At 53.9% G+C, this 20,742-nt stretch overlaps 1 protein-coding gene across 2 annotated transcripts; it reads right to left on the bottom strand.

The window, feature by feature from the left end:
- Nucleotides 1–678: 678 nt before the first annotated feature.
- PAX1 (paired box 1) lies at nucleotides 679–10,123 on the bottom strand. Of its 2 annotated transcripts, none has more exons than XM_061125746.1 (5): nucleotides 9,850–10,123; nucleotides 8,797–9,426; nucleotides 7,060–7,202; nucleotides 6,303–6,532; nucleotides 679–1,272 (listed from the first exon to the last, which is right to left on the bottom strand). In XM_061125746.1, exons 1-5 carry the CDS (start codon nucleotides 10,121–10,123, stop codon nucleotides 1,032–1,034), a joined length of 1,518 nt encoding a protein of 505 aa, XP_060981729.1. In that variant the 3' UTR covers nucleotides 679–1,031. The 2 variants fall into 2 exon arrangements, with proteins under 2 accessions (XP_060981729.1, XP_060981730.1); XM_061125747.1 differs by having other exon boundaries at nucleotides 1,114–1,286; nucleotides 6,310–6,532.
- Between the last annotated feature and the right edge of the window lie 10,619 nt (nucleotides 10,124–20,742).

The following is a 20,742-nucleotide window of genomic DNA, read 5'->3' as shown; positions in this document are numbered from 1 at the left end:
GTTTTATGTCCAGGGTCCTGCCTCCAGAGTGTCTGAAGTTGGAAGCAGTGAACAGAGCTTGTGTTCTGCTCCAGAGGACACTTTCTGGGTTTTTCCAACCCATCCGTTTGCAAACCAGAAGTCAGATTGCACCTTTGTACCCAGAAGCAGTTTGTGGTTTAAATTAACAAATGGGCTGACTCCTGAATACAAAAAAAACAAAAACAAAAAACAGTGCAGACATGTCTACCATACGCTGGACTCCCTCCTGTTGGGTGTGGAGGAGTGGGAGCGGACACTTCCAGGGTAGGAATGGTTTTCTAACCACAGAAAACACCAGTGGCCGCAGGTGCCCCCCTGCCCTCAACCTTATTTGGGGTGACATCACCTCAGAGCAAGCAAGGAGAAACCCAGTCCTTAGGCACTGAGAAGAAATCCAGACAAGAATACTTCCAGATAATGTCCTTGGGGGAGGGAAGAGAAGGGACAGTTCACCAAAGGTTTGTTTGGGTTCATTGTGATAAAATGTGAAATAAATGCTGCAGCTTCTCCAATTCCCAGGTTCGAGCCCCCGCCTCGAGTAGGCATGGGGGCCCCTGAGAGGTGGGGGCTAAAGACCAGAGGACCTGTCCTGCTCACTTGTCGAGCGGGGGGTTCGGGGAGGGGGGTAAGGGGGGTTCTTAGCAAGGTGGTAGGGCTGGAGGAAGCAGGGCCAATGAAGAGAGGCGGAGTAGTGACTAAGGGCCCAGAAGAGGTAGCGGATGGGGCCGGATGGGGACCACGTAGACCGGGAAGACGCAGCGGGGAAAGGAGGCTAGAGAGAGAGGAACGTAAAGAGGCCGAAGGTGAGGGAAGAAAGGAGGGTCGATAGAAAGGAGAGAGAAAAGGGAGGGAGAAAGGAGGCGTGGAAGAGCCAGCACGAGGGGGAGGGAGGCAGGGGCGGTGCCCATCGGCTCGGGACGAAGTCGGAAAAGACGCTGGAGGCCGCCAGGCGAGGGAGGCCGCGTCGGACCAAAGGTCGAGACGAGGATGTAACAGTCCGAAGCCAAAGTTCAGAGAAGCCGAAAACCCCGGAGGATGGAGGACGCGCGGCCTCCGGGCGCGGGGCAGGGCGATGCCAGGCTGATGGGCACCTCGGCTGTGGCGAACCCTCGGGTGCGCGCTCCGCAGCTGCCTCCGGGCTCGGGCTCGGGCTCGGCTCGCGGAGGCGCGGCCCTAGGAGGTCGAGGCCGGGATGGGTAGTCCGTGTAAGCTCCCAAGGCCGTCTGGTGCCTTGCCGCCGGGGCTGGGCGGCTTCCGGTCGGCCACTGCGGGAGGAAGCACAGGGCGTGGGGTCACTGTCGCGCGCTGCGCGGAGCAGTAGACCGGAGGACCGCGATGCTCAGTTACGCGATGGGCAGCGCGGGGTCCCGGGAGGAAGGAGCGGCGCGCGCTCCACAGCTGGGCACTGCAAGGAGGCAACGAGACTGGGCACCCCATGTGCCCTCGATGCCCACCCGCGGGAGCCGCTCGCCCGCCCAGCCCGGGCCGCAGTTCTCGGCTCCGGGCACTCCGGCAGATGCTCCATAACTCAGACCCTCCCCCATCCCTCCGCGAAATGGCCTGGTCCCCGCGCTGCTCAGGAAAGTGGGCCGGGGCGCAGGGAAGCGCTGCAGAGCGAGGCGGCCCGGGGCTGGGCGGCTCTCGAATTCCGGACGTCGCGGGTAGGGAGCGGGGAGTTCAGATGCTCGCACGCCGCCTCCCGGCACCCCGACCCCCACCCCCCAGCCCCACCCCAGACCCCAGCCGGCCAGGTCCCTATCCTCCAAACAGTGCGGAGCTCGCGATGGGCCTGGGGAATCGAGTCGGGGCGGTCACCAAAACGCCGCTCGAGGAAGTCCCGGGCGGCCTGGACCGCCGTGGGCGGTGGTTGCGCCGGAGGCGGGCGGCAGTCCTCGTTCTGCCCTCGCGGCCCGGGCACCCAGCTGCGCTCGCCACGGTAGGCACACCGCGTCCTGGGGCGTGGGACCTTCGGAGTCAGTGACTGTGGTCTTGCCGGATCAGGCGGCATTTTGCTCGTTGCACTGTTGCTTAGGGTTTTGAGAAGGGGCCCAAGTTTTGCTACTGGAAGCCAGAAGAGTGACGCTACTATTGTGCAACCACTGTTTTTTCCCTTTCCCGACGTTCGGCCGCTCGGCTTCTCCTGCACAAGGAGGCACAGGATTGTTTACACCTAAAGACGCCTATTCTTAACTTTCTTTTCCACTCCCCCACACCCATGTCTTCCTTTAAAGGGGGGATCTGGGGGCGGCTCAGTTTGGGGCGAAGGGGAGCTCCCCATTATTTACGCCCGCAGCAGCCCTCGCCCGGCGGCAGGCGCACCGTGACTTGAGCGCGCGGAGCCGGGCCCATACTTCTGCGCCAGGGGCGCGCGCGCGCACCACTTGGCGCGGAGGTGGCGAAAGGACCTGAAGACCTTTCCAGGACAGAACCCTTGCTCGCCCCTGCCTCTCAGCTCTCTTTCCTAAACACAGTTGCGCCGCTCAGCCGCCTGAGTTTTCACACTTTTTCATTCCACCCAATACACACACTTGGAGGTGAGGGCCTGTTTAGAAAACATCTCCGGAGTAGGTTTCTCAGCCAAGGGCCGGTTGCCTGAGAGACAGGCGAAAAAAAATGAACTCGTGAAAAACAAACACCCGGGAGGCCAGAGACAGACTGCACTCCACTCTACGGGGGTCGATCCTCCTGCGGTGTTTTTAGCTCTTCCTCAAACAGTCCCTCCCCACAAGACCTCTCCTCCCTTCCATCCCCACCTCCTGGACCCCGGGCGCTACGAGCGGCTACAGCGCGCTGGCTTCGCTCGGGCCGGCGTTAGGCGCGCTGCAAGCTCATTTAATCATAATGGGCAGGATGGGGACAAGCTTTCTTAAAAAATATTGGGACTTCGATTCCAGGGCTACCGGGACCCTGGGGGCGGGGCGGGGAGGAGGAGATGTCAAGGGGATTCTGGAAAAGGGTCTCCCAGGTCTCATGCATCAAAGGAGACGCAGGTTGGCGGCGGTGGCAGGCTCTCAGGCTGACGCCTGCGCCCTAATATTCCTGGCAAAGTTCGCTTTAAGGATCCTTCAAGAACTAATCCGGAGCAGAGATGACTGGAGCAAGCCTCGAATTGTCTCTAACAAATACAAAAGACACATTTTCTTTGAGCCAATGCAATATCTTATAAACGCTATTTCCAAATCTTTAGTCTTTCCAAAAAGTGGCTGGGAAGGACCTCAGAGCCGGGAAACTTTGAGTTTCTGCAAACCCGGTAAATACCATTTGTCTGGTGGGGTCTGTCACCTGTCTGGAAGGGGAAGGAGACGGCCTTGTCTGGATAACGGTGTAGATTCCTACACAGAATGTCGTCGCCCATCCACATGTAGATGAAGTGGAACTTTGCTATGCTCACAGCCCTCAAAAATTAACGTTCCCTTTCATCAATGGGAAATGTTAACCACACGTTCTTAACTAAACAATAGGGAACCTAGACCCCCAACCCTTTACCAAGATAAAGTTAATCAATTGCAATCCATAATTTGACATCTGAGTAATCTTATCTTAGCATAATAGTTAATGTTCACCTGCACCTGATTTGAAGGACATACTGAAATATATGTATGTAAAATATAATATATATTATTACACGTATATTGTTCATGTGTGGACTAGATGATCAAAATGTACTTGTTTTTTACTGAGCATTCATGACACTAAATGACTTTCAGCTAAAAAAAAACTGCTTTCTTACTGAAGAAGTTCAATAAATGTTATTCCTGCTGTTCTTATGAACTGAACAATGAATGGTAGTAAACTGTTTTCTGGGATAGATTTCTTTGAAGATAATTTTGTAAGCAATGATTTGAAAATTAAAGGCAGTGATTTGCATTACTTTGTAATTTTTCAAAGACCACTTGGAGGATGGGGGACAATTTTTCAAGTCCGTTTTTTTCTGCCAATGAGAAGAGTGAAACTCCATAACCCAAGTCGGTATGTAATTCTCATTATATGTTCCTGTTCAAACACAAACACTTGTATGCCAGCTGAAGAAATCATTCTTAATGATGGACCTGATTTATTCGATGACCCTTTACTTGGATCTCTAAAGAACTGTCAGGATCAGGAAATTGTTATTAATTTAATAATGGATGTAGCTGATTATTGCTGCAGATTCGGGAAATGGCTGGGATGCTCCATGATAAGAGGTAAAAATAATGGTTATAGGGACAGGAATGCCAGGGTCAGTCAATGGCTCTGTTTTTTTTGTTTGTTTGTTTGTTTTTGTTTTTCTGGCTGCTCCATGTGGGATCTTTCATGTTTCAATTCTCCAACCAGGTACTGAACCCATGTCTCCTGCAGTGGAATGGAAGCCTGGCATCTTAACCACTCGACTGCCAGGAAAGTCCCAGATCTGTATTTCTGAAAGGAAGGTATCTTCTAAAAAAAATCAACCATCAATGAGTTCCCCCTTCCACTTCAAATTAACTGGATTTATCAGCTTCCCCTCTGAATTATTACCTACATTTCATAACTTGTTTCTAATATAGTGCTTGACATGTGCTGCGACAGAATGGCTCTGTTAGAAAAGGACCTCATCGTTCTGAAGTTAGTGAATCCTTTTTCTAAGTCTTCCTGCTCCTTGGGGTCACCCCAGGGGAGATCATTTAAATTTTTGGCTACACTTTTCTAAATCAAATGAACTTACTTAAATGTTTAGTCTCATTAATATAATTTAATAAGTTCCATTTTGATTTCTAATTCAGCAGAGAACCTCAGGTGTCAAGAAAATAGTGGACTGGAGTCCAAGGACAAGGCTCTGAGCAAAACATTCCCCTGAGACCCTTTATCTGTCATTAAAGGGAAAGCTTGGAGGAGCTCTGAGTCTGGACTTTTAAAATTCCCTTTACTTGAATTTTCCTGTAAATGAACAGGTGGAATTTACATTATTTAAATTAAATTTGAAGCTTAATGGAGTTCTAATTCTCAATATCTGTAAATTGATATCCCAGAATTTTTGTGCTCCAAGAAAGGTGAAAATATTTTTTTAAAACTTTTGTTCCTCTGCGTGACTGTTAACAGTGACATCTAGTCCCTGCCCCCTCTCTTTCATGGATGGTGCTATTATGTCTCAATGAAACTATGAAACTACTTGGAAATAAAACTTTTTGCCTGGGTGTCACCAGAGAGGAAGACATGCCTGTCCTCTACCTATGGATGCCACCTGTCCCCACTTCTGCCTGGGTGAGTATGAGGCAGGTCAGCTACTAAAGGTCCCTTCAGTCATCTGGAACATCCCTGTGGCCCATGCTGCCCCAGGTTTGTCTTCAGCCTCCTTTATAGGGAGGCTGGCACCACCCCCCCTCCCTGGGATGACTCCTTCCTTTCTCTAGAGGAGCTGAAGTTGCAAATTCCTGGTGCCCAGAAATTTGGAAGCGGCAGGTTCAAAATTGGCAAATCCTGTCATTCTTTTCACGGTGAGGAAAATGCAGACTCAAGAGCAGGTGAGTTTTTCCCAAGTTGTCGGAAAAACTAGAACCCAAAGATCAGTTTAAGAAGAGGCCCCTCACACTGTTGACTGTCAAATACCTCAAATCTGTTAGTTGGCTTATCAGAGAGCAGATTTATAGAGGAGGGGGAGGGCGAGATGGCAGAGGCAAGAGGTGGAAACCCCCAGCCACATTTCCTGCAGAAAGATGGACCCCCAAAACCACCACACAGAGTTCAGAGTCTAGCTTGTCTAGCCTTAGAGACATAATTGAAATGCTGTCTCCTTTCCCAAAGGATGTGTTTAAGGAGAGACCAAGGCCTGCTTGGGGGAAAAAATTTTTAAAAAAAACCTCGGACCTGGAGGAAAAGACAGGCAGGACATGGAAGAGGCCCATGGCAGGTTCAACCCACCTGCAGGGCTCCGATGCCACCGGCAGGTCCTCCGCAGAAAGCACAGCCCTGCAGGTCACAGGAAGGTGCCCCTCGAGGGTGCCTTCTAGACCTTTCTAGGGCCAGAAATGAGACCCAGAGAGGGGGGCCTTTTTTTCTCCATACAAGTTGGGGAGACAGTCCTAGCGCCTCTCCCAACCTCCTCCTGCCTTTCTAGGGACACAGTTTACACCTCCTAAAACTAATCTACTCTGAGAAATTAACAGACTGAAAGCATAAACCGGGGGAAGAATCTAGGCCGGTACCCACTCCAACCTCTCGCTGTCGGTCTCGCTGTCTGTCTCCCCCCTTTTCTCCCAGGGACCCTTGCTAACGCTCCGACATTCATTTGAAAGCCCTCCTGCCCGCCGCCCGCCCGGCCGCACCCCTCACCTTCTCTGCTGGGATGCTTGAAGGTCACGGCTGCCGCGAGCTCCCCGCCGTGCACGGTGACGCTGGCGCCGGGGGGCGCCAGCGGGGGACCCTGCGCCGGCGGCCAAGGCGGGCCGGGGGCGAGGTAGCCGCCGGCCGGCGAGCTGTACACGCCGTGCTGGTTGGAGGCCGGGTAGGCGCAAGCCGGGAGGAAGCCGCCCACCGCGGAGAGGCCGGAGGCCGACTGCGAGGAGAGAGCGCGACAGCCTGTCACCAGCCAGCGACCCCTCCGGCTTCCCCAGCACAGGCAGTTACGGGGGGGTTGGGGGGGGGGTCCTCATTCCCCCTGCTGTCCCAGCCATGATTCCCACGCGAAGCCTGGCCTCTAACTGTCCTGGCAAGAACTCCGGCAAAGTGATGCCCATTCCAGCTCTTTAAAAGTGCTCATAAAAGGTGAAGGGGTCAAGGTAGTCACCATCCGGAATTTAGAGAAAGGGAGTCAGTCCTCGATCTTTTGTGTTAACTCGTCCCAGCTTTTTTTAGCAAAAAATGTCTTGGCCAAAATGCAAGTCAATCCCCTTGAAAGCCAGCGCGCCTAGGAAAGAGAGAAATATGCCCGCAGATGCCGGGCCAGGCAGCCAGACCCTAACCGTCTCCCCAGCTCGCTTCCCCCAACCCCCGGATGGGGGGCTCTCTTCTCTTTCTCTCTAACCCGCCCCCAACTCTTCCGCTCCCCTGATGCAGGATGGCTCCTTCCCCGCGCTCGGTTACCTGCGTGTATTTAATGTCCGTGTCTAAAGCAGGTTTCTCGAGCCCGTTCACAGAGGGGCTGGCGGGGAAGGCCGCGCGGTTCACTCCCGCCCAGTCTTCCATCTTCGGGGAGTAGGCGGCGCCTTCGCTCCCCGCCAGGGCCCCTGCGGGGACACAGGACAGATTAGAAGGGCATGTGGGCAGCCCTCCGCCCGGACGGGCGCACCCGGGCCTTCAAGTGCCCACCTAGGATCCAAGGGCGAGTCCAGGGCTCCTCTGAACCCCCAAAGGGCAGATGCTCTGAGGCCTCAGCTTTCTCTTTTGCTCCCAGCGGCGCAGAAGGAGGGCGGATGGGCCTGCTCCTCCCTCCCCACCAGCCCTCAACCCGCTTCCGACGAAACAAGGGATCTCCGGCAGGGAGACAGCTGGTAGCCAGAGCTGGCGACCTTGGCCCAGGCCGCCTTTCTGCTGTCCAGAGTTGGCGCCCCAAAAGGTCCAAGTTCAAATCCACAGAAGGCTCAAGAAAATTACACGGGGTTTCTCAACCCCGTCTCAAAAAGCGTCTGGAAGGCTAGAAGCTGTTTCTGTGCAGAACTCCCTAAAGAGTTGTCCCGAAATAAATGTGTGTCACGAGTGTGTCACACACTCCCAGGTGTCCCGAAATAAATGTCAACTCAGCCACCCAAGAGCGTCGGGGCACAGGTCTGCTCCTGGCGCAGGTGTGTGCGAACAAAATCAAGAGAAAGCTCCAGAACTGAACTCAGGCCTGGCCAGGTCACCTCCCTGCCAGTTGCCCTTGGGCTGCTCCATGAAAAGCTTTGGCCTGAGCCTGAGGCCCAGGCTGGGTTTGAGCCACAAGGAGAAACAAAGCCTGTACACGGGCCTGGAGACGTGGCCCAAGGCCGCTGGAGCTAAGCCTTCAGTTTCATCCAGGATGCCTCTCCTGTCTCTCAGGCTACAGTGGATTTTGCCTCTTACCCTCCTGTCTGCTCACCTAGGGACACACCATTCTGCCAGGGGCATGGGACAGTGCAAAGAGACTCAGGGTTCAGTTCTGCCACCCTCCCCCCATTCTCTCCAGCCCCGCATCAAAACTGCCCCTAACCCATCTCCTCTCCCAGTCTCCTTCCTCCACACCCAGACAGATTGCTGAGAGTCTCATTGCAGGCCGTGGGCAAATCCGCGGGTACTTCCACCCTCAGGATGGCCACAACCTGTAGGCGCCTGTGACCCGAGATCTCAGTCTCAGGACCTGTGGGGCCTACTGGCTGTGCAAGGCTGTGGGGCCTACTGTAGACTCAAGCCCCTGGGCCAGGCGGCCCTTTCACCCTTTACTCAAACAGTCTTTGGGCCTGGGAGGGACAGAGCCCTTTGGGGAATGGTGAGGGACCCTGGAAGAAACTGAAGAAAAGGTCACAAAATTGACTTTGTGGTTTGTTTGGCTTAGATCTGGCGATAGGGGTTTGCATACTTTTTGCAAGAATGAAAAAGCGCAATTTCAGGCCTCCGAATTTGTGGTCGGCGATTGCTCTTCCATTTGGGAAAATATTTTCCATATTTGTCATAAAAAGTTCAAGATGTCCGAGGACTCCCACAGAAGGCCCCAGGACCCTCAGCCTCCCTGGCCAGCCCGGAGCCCTCCCCTGAGCCAAAACCGGTTGGAGGAGGCCGGGCGAGAGCGACCCCCTCACCCGCACTCCTGACCCCCGCTCCATTCCGCCCCTTCCAGGAAGGCTACCGAAGGCCCGCGCCACTGACCTGTTTGCTCCATAAACGTCCGGATGCCCAGGATGTTGCTGACCGAGTGAGCCGAGGGCCATGAACGGGGGATGCTGACGTGGCCGGCTGTGCCTGGGACCCCGTGGTGGCTGCCCATCTTGGCGCCCGTGGGCGACACGGGGCTGGGGTAGGGGTACTGGTAGATGTGGTTGTAGGGGAGCGCCGGCTGCGGCGGCGGCTGCTTGCTCGCCTCGTAGGGCCCGGGCTGCGCCAGGCTGCCAATCTTATTGCGCAGAATACGGCTGATGGAGCTCACTGAGGGCACGTTGTACTTGTCGCAGACGCCGTCGGCCAGCAGCCGGTCACGGATCTCCCAGGCGAAGATGCCGGGGTCGCCCTGCTTGTAGTCCCGGATATGCTTGACCACGTTGGGAGTGGTGACGCGGGGCTTGCTGCCCCCGATGGCACCCGGCAGGATGGAGCCCGTCTCGTTGTAGCGCGCCAGGATCTTGCTCACGCAGCCGTGGGACACGCGAAGCTGCCGGCTGATGTCACAGGGTCGGATGCCCAGCTGTGCCAGCTCCACGATGCGCAGGCGGATGGCGTTGGGCAGGGGCCGTCCGTTGACGAACACGCCGCCCAGCTGGTTCACCTCGCCGTAGGTCTGCTCTGCGGACGCGCCCGGCCAGAGTGAGGGGAGGGGAGAGAACACCGGCGGATGAGCCGAGGGTGGCCGCGCGGGGACAGGGGCCGCACCCGGGGCGTCTCCGACGGTGACCGGCAGCTCCTCAGAATCCCAGCGAGCGGACCGCGTCGGGTCCCGGGAGTCGGCACGCGCGCAGGGGCGGCGGAGGGGGGCGCCGCGCGCTCCAGCCCTCCGTGCCCTTTCGCGATCTCTGGCGCGTCTACTTGGAACATGCCCTCCCGATACTAGCCTAGCGCCCCCTCCACTCCCGGGACTGGGGGCGTGCGGAGAACGCGGCCGGTCCGGGATTCGGGACCAGGTCTCCCCGGGAAACCGCGGGCGCGAGGGAAGGGAGGCGCCGGGACACCGCCCCCCCCGCGCCCCCGCCTCGTCCGCCCGCCCCTTACCCATGGCGCGCGGGCCGGCCGGCTGCCTGGCGCCGAGGCGGCCGGGGCTGGGCCCGGCGCGGTCCGGGAGTGCTGGGGCGCCGCCGCCGCGGGAGAGGCATAGAGGGAGGGCGCGCGCGAGCCGAGAGCCGCGGCGGCCGGGCCGCGGACTGGAAGAGCGCCGTGCGCCGCAGCCGAGCGCGCCGCCGCCCGCCCCCGGGCCCGCTGCCGCCGCCGCCGCCCGCTCCCAGGACACTCTCCACGCCCGCGACCCCAGGCCTAGGGTGAACTTCATCCGATTAGGAGAAATTCGTCTGACCGGGAGGCTGCAGAGTGCGGGGATCAATTTGACGTGTCCTCCACGTCAATCTCGGCAGTCACGCCGGAGACTCGCGAGTTGGCAGCTCATTGGTTCCCGTCACTGCGCCCCGGCGCCCCCTTCCCCGCCCTGAAACTCTACCCCTCCTCCCGTCCTCCCCCCTCGGCCCTCCCTTGGAACCCATCCCCCTACACACACACACACACACACACACACACACAGTCCTAACCCCCCCCCCCCCCCCCCCCCCGCCATGCCTGGGTCCTTCCACTTGTTCCAGTTCCCTGGAAGCCCCTTACCACTAGAGTGTTGAGAATGATGGGATGGGCTAGTCATTTCAAATTGATGAGTTTAGTAGTAGTAGTGCTAGTCTTGGTTTTAGTTGTTAACAACCTCTGTCGCCATTACTACTAAGATAGCTGGGGATTAAAGTTGATCGTGGCAGGGTGCTGTGTGGGCACCCCTCGTTTCCCTGTCCCTGGGCAGCCGCCAGTGCCCTAGCTCCGGTGGCGCGGGCACCCCAGTGAAAGCGGCAGGCTAGTACAGGGCGCCTGGTCAGCGGACCTGAGGAATTTGGGATGGAGTGTCTCCAGAGTATCCCATTTCTGGCCAACACCTCAATCTCGCTCTCAGAAAATCTTTCCCTTTGACAGTTACCCACTCCTTGGGGTAGTGTGATTTCAGTGACGTGAGAGACACGCATTCTAGATTATGGATCCCTGCAGACTGGCCCACCCACTTGAATTCAAGACACAGGTCAGAAAGGGATTCTGACCTATGGCCCCCAGAACAGGGACCTGGTGCTGTGGGAACCCCAGGGGCAGTCTGGTGGTCCACTAGGGGACACAGGCTATAGCTCCCGTTCTAGGCCTCTTCCTTTCTTCCCAGCCAGAATCCAGCATCTTTCCACAGCCTGGCCTCACCGTTCACTCAGCATCCGCAGCTTCCAGGGGTCTTTGTTAAACCACTGAGTGGTCCTTTCCCTGTCAGGTAAGTGGGGTTTGTGTAACCCTGAACTCTCTGTCCTTAGCATTAACCGTCACCTCCTTTCTGTCTTTCTCTCTCCTGCGTCAACCTGAATTGTAGATTTTCCACCCTGTGTCGATAACTGTGGCAGTCCAAAAGGGAGCCTCGAGGTGGGGATCAGGAGAGAGGAGGTGGCGGAGAAGACCAGTCCTGGGAGTTCTGAGCTTGGGGCCCTGCAAGTTCAAGGGCACTGAGCTGACGGGGGAGGGGAGGGCCTTGGAGGGAGCCTAGGAAAAGCGCCGGTTCCCAGGGATTCCCATGGACTACCAGCTCTCCGGAGGAGGAGAAAAGAGTCCCCCACCCCCTTGGCCCCAAGAGTCCAGCGCTTGGGAGCTGGTGGAAAGCTGCACACAGCTGCAGTGATGCTACTGGAGGTGCAGACAGATCCGATCAGCGCAGCCAGGGGAGCAGCGAAGACTGAGTCCCTGGGAAACCAGAAAGCCTGCTGACTCCTAATCCAACTGTCCGAAAGCGTCAGTTAGGAGGGGCTGAATTAATCCTGGCTCTGGAGAAGCAGTGCCCAGGCCCCAGCAGGTGATTTCAAGAACCGTCTTTGGAAAAAGAAAAGCCAGGTTCAGAAGAGATGAGGACTCTCCCTTCCCGGAGCACAGAAATCGTGGTGCAGCCTTGGGCTCCGGGTACTTTAGGGAGGACACCGACCCGGGTAGAGGAGCGTCAGAATACACTGGTGAGAGGTGGGGTGGGACTATTTTAGAAGATTAGGCCCCTCCACGACCGTACAGGGTCTGGTTCGGAGGAGAAAATGTGATTTGGATGAAGGTGGGCTAACTGAAGCCAGGAGCTCTGAAAAGGCATCGAGCAAAGACGACTGAGCACGCAAGGGACCTGGGGCCCTCCGAAGCCACCAGCAGTGGGACAGCCCCGCTCAGATCACTCCAAGTGGTTCTGGAACCTGTTAGCCCCTGATCTAGACTTTTGCTGCCTGAATTTCAAGTCGCGCGCTGCGCAAGACCGAAATCGTTTTATCCCTAAACCCAGGAAACGCAGCACCCATCACCCGGTGCGCCCTCAAGACAAAGTGAAGCAGCTAAAGCCATTTCTAACCCCCCTCCCCCGGCCCAGCCTCCCGCGGCAGGCGCGCTCAGAGAACAAATGAAGCTGGGTACCCGAGTAAGAGCCGGTTCTCCCCAATCGTCCCATCAGGGGAGCATCAACCCCCACTCCTGTGCCAGTAGACTGCGAACCCGGGAGGGCATCTTGCCCCCACTCCTCTTGGAGAAGACCTTTGGAGCTGGAGGAGACGCCAGGAGGGTTGAGCCCGGGGCTCCATGGGGTGTCGGAGCCACCCACCCGGGCCCTCACTTCACATTCCACATCCCTGGCACCCCCACCCCTCCAGCCGCCCGCCGCCTGCTGGGGACCACACTGCGTTCCCCGCGGCCCGCTCCCGGCCCGCCGCCGAAAAGCTTACAGTTTGTCGCCCCCTGACGGCAGGCAGCATGGCTCCACCGGCTCCCGCAGCGGCAGCCGGGACCGGGGCGAGGGGGCCCCAAGGTGGGCTCACGGAAGGAAAGGAAAAGACTCTTCCCACCTCTCGGGATGCAGCCTGGTCTCCTCGGTGGCAGGGGGCGGCGATGTGGTCGGCGCTGAGAGAGCAGAGGTAGAAAATAACAAAAGTTTGCGCGGGTTCCCACATCCCCGCTGGGCTGGGCTTGGCTCTGTTGTTTCGAGAGCCCGGGATGCCGAGTGGAACAAAGTCAGGAGCGGCTAAGCTCCGGGGCCGCGGGGCTGCCGCCGAGCACCGGGCGCCCGCTGGGACCAGGGAGCCTGGAGCCGACGCGCCCTTCGGGGCCCGGACGCCCTCCTGGCGGAGGACGTCTTCGAGGATCGCCGAGTGGCCTTGGGGACTGACACGGGTTTCTTGGGCCAGAGGAAGGCGAGGCAGCCGCGTGCCAAAAGCTTGAAGCAAACAGGAGGCTGCCGGTCCTCCCAGGAGGCAGGAAGGGCGGCGGGTGAGTACCCCTGCGCTTTGCCGCCTGAGCCCAGAACCTGAAAGGTAAGGCTGCGAGAGAGTCAGAGGTTCGGTGCCAAGGTCGTCCTTGGAGCCACAATCATCCCGTTTCATGTCTCCTGCGCCGCTGTGATATTTTGGCGGGGCTGTTTCGGAGAGCTGTTGGGGGGTGCCAACGAAATGTGCCAGTCGCAATAGAACCGGGTGTTCCCCGGGGCCCGCGCATCGCAGGGAAAGCTTCAGGGAAAACCTAAACCTGCAGAAGGAAGTCCCGCTCAGGTCCCGCGAGGCTGAAGGAGCGACCAGGCGCCCTTCGGTTAGGCGACCGCGACGGACCAGAGCGCAGAAGATAGAGGCGGCATTCCCAGAGGACCCCGGGCGGAGCCCGCGGACTAACAGCGGACGCCAGTACCCGGCCACCGCCGGGCTGGGCCGCCTGACCAGCGCCGGCTCCGAGGGAGCGGAGACCGTATCCTGGGGCCTCCCTCCGGCGCGCGCGCCCCAGGGCTGCGAGCTCGCGCGCGCTCCGGGAAAGTCCGGGCTCCACGCACGCCCCGCGCTTTTGCTGGGATTTTAAGAGCACTGTGCCGGGAGTCGCATGGTTTGGAAAGCAAAGTCAACAAACCGAGTCTCTTGCTTTCTTTTTAAATTTGCTTTAAAAAAAAAACAAAAAAAGACAAGGCAAGCGACACACGTGCTTTATGTACCAGGTTATAGTGTGCCTGCCCCACCTCGGCACAGACTGTTTTGCAAAGGCGATCCCGCGCACCACACTTAAAAATAGGATCGAGCAAGAAATGGTCACTGAGACCTCAGGGAGGAAGAGCGAAGCCAGGTCAGGGAACTGCAACCCCCAGGGAACGCGCTCACAGCGCCCTAACTCTCTGGATACGGGACTAGGAGATAAAGCAACGGAACCCCACCCAGAGTGCCCGCGGCGTTGGGGACCTCGGGGCCGGGAGGAGGGAGGACTCGCGGCTGAACTGGCCCCTTTGCGGGCGGCCGAGTGGACTCACAGGTAACGGGGGCGGAGGTAGTCTCGCCCAGCACCTGCTACTCCACATTGGAACACACACGCACACCCCAGACCCTACATGGAAGGTGTTGAAGATGGTGCCTTGGCAATACAATAGAGCTACAAGGACAAAAAATATCGACGACTTCCATTGGGCCTGCCAGTGATCGCGCTGGCCTTGAAGTTGGTTGCCTAGCCTCGCGTTTCAGTCGCCAGCTTGGAACAGGGTCGAGCTGGCAGTGATGGAAAGAAGTGCCATATCCCTGGGGGCTGAAGGTGGAGATGTCCCTGGAAATGCAAGCGGTGAGGGGCAAAGAAATGTCTTTTTCATTTTCCCCAAAATGAAATCAACAGACAAGAATACGATGAACACTGTCCGCTGAATAACAAAACAGTTGTCCGATTCTGTTCAGAGGCGGAGGGGCAAAAATCAGGAAAACAAGAACTGCCCTGAAACCCTCACTAGAAACACATAGAGGGAAATTGAACTTTGCAAAGGAATATCTGAGATACTTCCTACCCTGCAATGCAAGGATCTGCCTACTACATTTATAACATTTCTTTTGGAGTAGAGACATTTTAAATGTTGCATTTGGGTGATAAAAATTAACTACAAGAAGTCCATGCCGTGTGGGAAGCGATGGTTTCTTTGAGCTTTCTGAAAGAGCAGCATCTCTGCAATTCTTGTATGCAAAATCCAGGATTTCCCTCCTTTCCCTGGCAATGGGCATGTCAAATAAGTTTCAATTTCCACTTAAATAAAATGATCTTAGATCTATTTCATTTCATTCCAGCAACCAAAAGCCTCCAAGGAGTTCTCCAGGCACTGGTCAAAATCCCACCTCTGCAGTGAGCTCTCAAAAATGTTTATGTGGCAGTGCTAAGAGCCTAAACAGCCCTATTAAAATGGAAATATTTGGGAAACTTAAAATGTCCATGGGGCATATCTCCTGTACTGGGTCTGGGCACTTGGAGAAGGAGAGATCTAAGAGTGGCCACAGGGATAGAGGACAGAAATGGCATTTTCAAAGGGGACCGAGAGGGTGATGGCAGCTCTGCTACAGGATGACTTGCACAGGTGGCAGTGGGCGGGCGAGGGTCTCTCACTGCCTGGTGGACACCCCTGTGGATCAGACTTGCTCTGCTACAAATATTGACATGTGTGAGACATCCACACCGGCCAGCCTAATTGGAACCAGCTTGAAGTGTGCTGCCCCTTGAATGCTTTGGAAATTTCTGATCCTCCATGGACATGAAACAAGGAGAATGTATGGAGGACCTGGAAATTAAAGGACGTGTAGAGCCCTTTTCTTGAACTAAAAAAAAAAAAAAAAATGCCCATTCAGTTGTGATTTACCTGTATTTGTCTGATTTCTTATTAAAGATCAGTCTTCTCCAATCTTAAACACACACACACACACAAAAAAAAAAAAAAAAAAAAAAACATAATTCAAGCACTGGAAACAGGGCAGTTAGGAGGTTTGCTCTAAAGAACTCTGAAACCTGCTGGTAGAGGGTTTCCACCTTCTCCTCAGACAGACAGTGAAGCAGGCATCCTGCTCCCATTTTCTGTTATCTGTTTCTTGCAAGCTTAAAATTATCATTCATTAGTTATGGTAATGATTTTACTTCTTGAACACAGCATACTACTTGGAAATATTGCTGTTTTGGAATAAAGGCTTTGTTCCAGGCTTGTGAATTGATTTGTTTAGTGTAAGCTTAGAAGTCTTGAAGGCCACTGGAATTGCATGTTCTCCTCAAAGTAGGGTCTCCTTCTTGTTCATTTCATGTTTCATATGCACATCCCTGTTATCTCTCCCTGCAGTGCCATTTACATCATTTTCTTGCCAGGAGTCAAGTGTCTTTCGGGTACAAATGAGATTTTAGCTTGTGAGTAACTTTTCACCACCAGGCTACTTGGTCACTTTTAAGTAGTTATTGCTTGATATCTTTTTCTCTGTAATTGCTGCAATATCTCAATGCCTGCTAGATATATATATATATAACATGTCCACAGCTCGGTGATGGTTTTAATTTTCTCCCCCTCCCCCTTGCGTATGGGCGACGGAGTTTTACTGAAGACCCGTAATGCCTCCGGTTTTGATTTAGTGTTTTGGAGTTTGTGATCTCATTGCCCGGTATGGAAAATATTAGACAGGGTCTGCAGATTGCATGCAGGAAAAGACCCGCATCACCACCATGGGGTGAGCATTCGTCCCCAGCGCCCCAGCGCCCCAATAAGCCAAAAGTGCAGCCATTGAAATAAATGCTGAGATTTGTGCCTTGGATAGAGGCCCCCTCAGCCAGCCCTGCCGAAGCAAGTCTTCTTGAAGACACTGATTCTCCCCAAGGCTGCACTTTGGTCACCAAAGGAGCCTTGGAATATTCTGACACGCGGGTCCCACCCTTAGAGATTCTAGCTGAATTTTTCGGGGAGCAGCCTGGGGTTTTTAAGAGCTGCCCAGGTGACTCCAATGTGCATTAAAGCGTTGAAAATATCCACTTTAGGGAGGGGATGATGTAATTCGATGCTTCCCGCTTTGCAACTGTTTTCCAGGATGTAGGACTGGCTGGCAACTGACCTGCCTCGCTCACCTCCGTGGGTACTTTTAACATGACACATGAAAACATGTTTAACTCCATGGAGCAAACGTCCCTCCTGTGCATTTTTGCACTTTGCACTTTGGCCCCTCTCAGAACCGGCTGAAGAGGGGGAGGGCTGCTTTCTCCGACTTGCTGGGCTTCCGCAGGTTTGCTGTCTTTAAAAGCAAGAGCCCTGTCTTTCTGTGCTAATACAGGTGATTGCAGCCTCCCTCCCGTTTAAGCGTAACCATCTGCACAGGGAACTGTGGTGGGGAGGGATCGTGGAGACAGAGATTGACTTAACCATTGGCCCGATGAAGAGGGACTTGGAGAGAAATGGCAACGAATTTAAGCGCTGCCCAACGGGGAGCTGGAGAAACTGCATTGTCCGAGGAGATGGAAAGTGAACTGCCCTTTTTAACAGGGTTAATTAACTCTACCCTTTTGCCATGTAAGGTAGCAGAGCAGGCATAATCCTCCGGCTTCTGGTAGCATCGAAGACTGAATCTTAAGGGCTAAGCGTAGCTTAGTATTCTTATGACTTTTTCCATTCGTCACCTTATTTAATGGCCATGCTTATTGTCAGGGGAAAACTTTTTCAGAGTGGCTGCTACAGGGTTGCATTTTAGATCTCAGAACTTCTTGCCCCCCAGATGCCTGGTTTGTTGTGATAATAACTAAAGTGTCAATTCATAGGAAGGGCAAGGGGGGAGGAAATAGAAAAATGTTTCACTTATCCTCTTCAAAGTCTCCGAAGTCATTAAAAGGAAACTCCTTCTTTTCATTTTTAATTAGCCCCATCTTGCTAATAAGGGTGAAGATATGGACTGTTCTATTTGATCTAGATTGTTTTCTAAGTTTGTGCATATAATATGAACTGCATTTCATTTTTAAACAAGTTCCAAGAAAACCTGAGGTTAACTCTGTTGCTGCAAGGCCTCCAGGTCCTCGACATCTAAGGTGCTTGTTTTTAAGATCCAGTTTAGCCATAACATTAGTGTCTAAGTCACTACAAGATCAAGAGGACAAATACACATTCCTGTGGGACTTTTAGATCTCGTTCATTTTTTAAGATCTTACATGGGCACCCCTTGAGAAGATCTTAAAATGTCTATTTTAGGAATCACATCCATTTTTTAAAGTGCCTTGTAAAAACTTTTTTGTGTTCATATATTTTAATAAGATGATACTATTATGTTCTAAGGTAATTTTAAAATAACTTAAAGGTACAGCGAAATTCATCATCATAATAATAATAAAAATTAGAATGCCTTCAAAATGATTCAGCATTTCTCAGCAACAACCAGAAGCTTAAGGTATAGAGAGTTGTACCCAAGGCAATACCAGATGTAGAACTCGGCAACAGGACACAGGCCTTCCAAATGGATGTGCTGAGAAAACAAGTTTTGACAAGGTTTCTTAGCATCAAGACGTTGGCAAAGTGGATACATGAATTAATATCCATCCAACTGGGAAATGCTCAGCATTGGGAATATTGCCTCTTGACAGGCCATCCAGGGAGAGGTTGCCTCCCCTGTGACCTGGCAGCATAGAGGTGCTGTCCATTTCACTTTCCATAATAACACCTCCAACTGAGCTAAGACTCCGCTGGGTCTAATCTCCTTCTGTAATTGTATCTCACAAAATACAAGCCAGGCCGTGATACAAGAGGCTGGTCTTTGCATGTGTGGGACATGTGTTCGTGTTTGCCATGTCAGCCGACTGATGTGGGCAGAACGAATCTGGCACTTTCATCTTGGTTTCTCTTTAAGCTGGGGCATAAGGTAACTGGAAGGGGTTGGCTGGGGCTCAGGGCACAGCAGAGATTCAGTCTGAACAAGTGGCGCTCCGTGAGGTGTGATGGTGGTTTGATTTCCTCTGGGTCCCATGTCCTCCTGGCTTCTTAGGCTGGGTTCCTGCTGCCCCCCATTACGGAGAGACTGGAATTTCATCGGAGGGTCTTCTGTTCCCATTGTACCTCTGGAGCTTCTCTTTGTGTAGTAGTATTTAAGCTGCTGGGAGGCTGGAGGAATTTATGATCGGATGGGAGCCGAACCGAGCTGCTATCCACAGCGAGACCACGTGTGTGAATGCCATTGTGAAAATAGCACACAGAGGTGGACGCGACCTCTTCATTTTTATTTTTATCATTTTCTCATTGGAGTATAGTTGCTTCACACTGCTGTGTTTGCTGGGCAACAAAGTGAATCGGCCATAAAAATACATATATCCCCTCTTTTCTGGATTCTCTACCCATTTAGGTCACCCTGGAGTATGGAGTAGAGTTCCCTGAACTATACAGTAGGTTCTCATTCATTCTCTGTTGTATACATAGGAGTGTGTATATCAATCCCAGTCTCTCAACTCATCCCGCCCCATCCTTTCCCCCTTGGTATCCATATGTTTGTTCTCTACATCTATGTCTCTATTTCTGCTTTGCACAGAAGATCATCTGTACCGTTTTTCTACATTCCACATATACGTGTTAATATACGATATTTGTTTTTCTCTTTCTGACTTACTTCACCCTGTAGACGCATCCTCCTTAAAGAGGATTCATCTATAGGTCCAAAGTGCATATGCATCTCAGATTCAGTAAAGGACATGGCTACAGAAAAGTTCAGTATGGCTGAGTTGAGAGTTTTTATTCCCTCTGAAGTCTCAGGTTGGAATCTAGGTTCTGCCACTTCCTGAGACCTGTGCTGTCAGTCCCTCAAGGATAGGGTCATAATAAGGATGCGCAGCCTGACCGTGGAAAACACTTCACGGCAGCACCTGGCTAATCTGTGGCCCTTATTCCCTTTATATTGGTTTTCTGTATTTTTTATGAAAGTCATGCATTTTAATTTTTAGTCTCTTTGATAGGACATCTGTTAGACACACAGTGGGTGATTTGCTGAGAGAAATATTTATAAATCAAGCTGTCTTCAATCAGGTCTGGGGAAGGAAACAGCTTCAAGGTACTTTCCTGAGTTTCTGTTTGTTTGCCACATGCTTTTCGTGGTTCCTCCTGGGGAAGGGACAAGTGGAGGCTGGAAACAGTCCAGTCTGCAGAAGCTGTGGAAGAAGGAAACACATCAATGGCCCAAGGTTTTCCTGAGTCCTGGGAGGACAGTGCTTCTTAACTAGGCTGACTTCCTGCCATGCTGGCCCCACACTCACAGGACTCTGGGCTTGTTCTGGCTTTACCCCTGGAACACCAAGCTCTTCCTTTGTCAGAGAGAAGAAGATCTTATGTCTCTGTTTGCTTTCTTGCTTTTTTTGGTCCTGAGTTTTTGCCTTCTTTGTTTGCCTTCCGAACGTGTTCTTTCTGCTTGAGGATGTGGGCGGGGGGGGGGGGGGCTCCCCCCAGGGATGGGCCCAGTTCTTTGTGAACCAAAGCTTGGACCAGGCTGTTGGGAGACTGTCTCTATGGCTCTCAGTGTCGGGGTGCCCCCAACAGAGTGAGACTGGGGTTTGAGTTCCTGCCTACCACAAATTACCATTCCCCTCCCCGAAATATGCATCTCTCTCACACATTTTAACTTTTCCCCATTCCCTGAAATGCCTCAGCTCCAAGCTGTTGGTGAAATGGCCACTTGGATTCCTGAAAAGTTCACCCCCTTGGGATAACCAGGCTGTTCCTCGTACCTTTTTAATTTGGGCAGTGTGCTTGAGTAACCTGATGGCCTCAGTTGACTCTGGGGCCAGGTACCTTCAGCACAGCCATGACCCGACACCCCCACACCATCCCACCCCAGGTCTGAGCCCTCACCCCTCACTGCTGGCAGCAGCCTGGAGCTCCCAGCTAAGGGCCCACCCACCTGCTTTGACCGATGACAGCCATCTCACGCAGAGACACCCCTTCCTGGGGCTAGCTCACATCCCATGGCTGTGCGTGTGAGGACACAGTAATCTCAGTGGGGACAACCGTGAAGGGCTATGCCAGGGCCAGGGCTCAGCGTGGGGTCAGCAGAGGCCTTCTCAGCACAGTCCCTTCTCCTCCCCCTGCCCCGTCCT

Source organism: Dama dama, chromosome 23, assembly GCF_033118175.1.
Source record: "Dama dama isolate Ldn47 chromosome 23, ASM3311817v1, whole genome shotgun sequence".
Lineage (NCBI taxonomy): Eukaryota > Metazoa > Chordata > Mammalia > Artiodactyla > Cervidae > Dama > Dama dama.
This window is presented reverse-complemented; position numbering and strand designations above follow the sequence as displayed.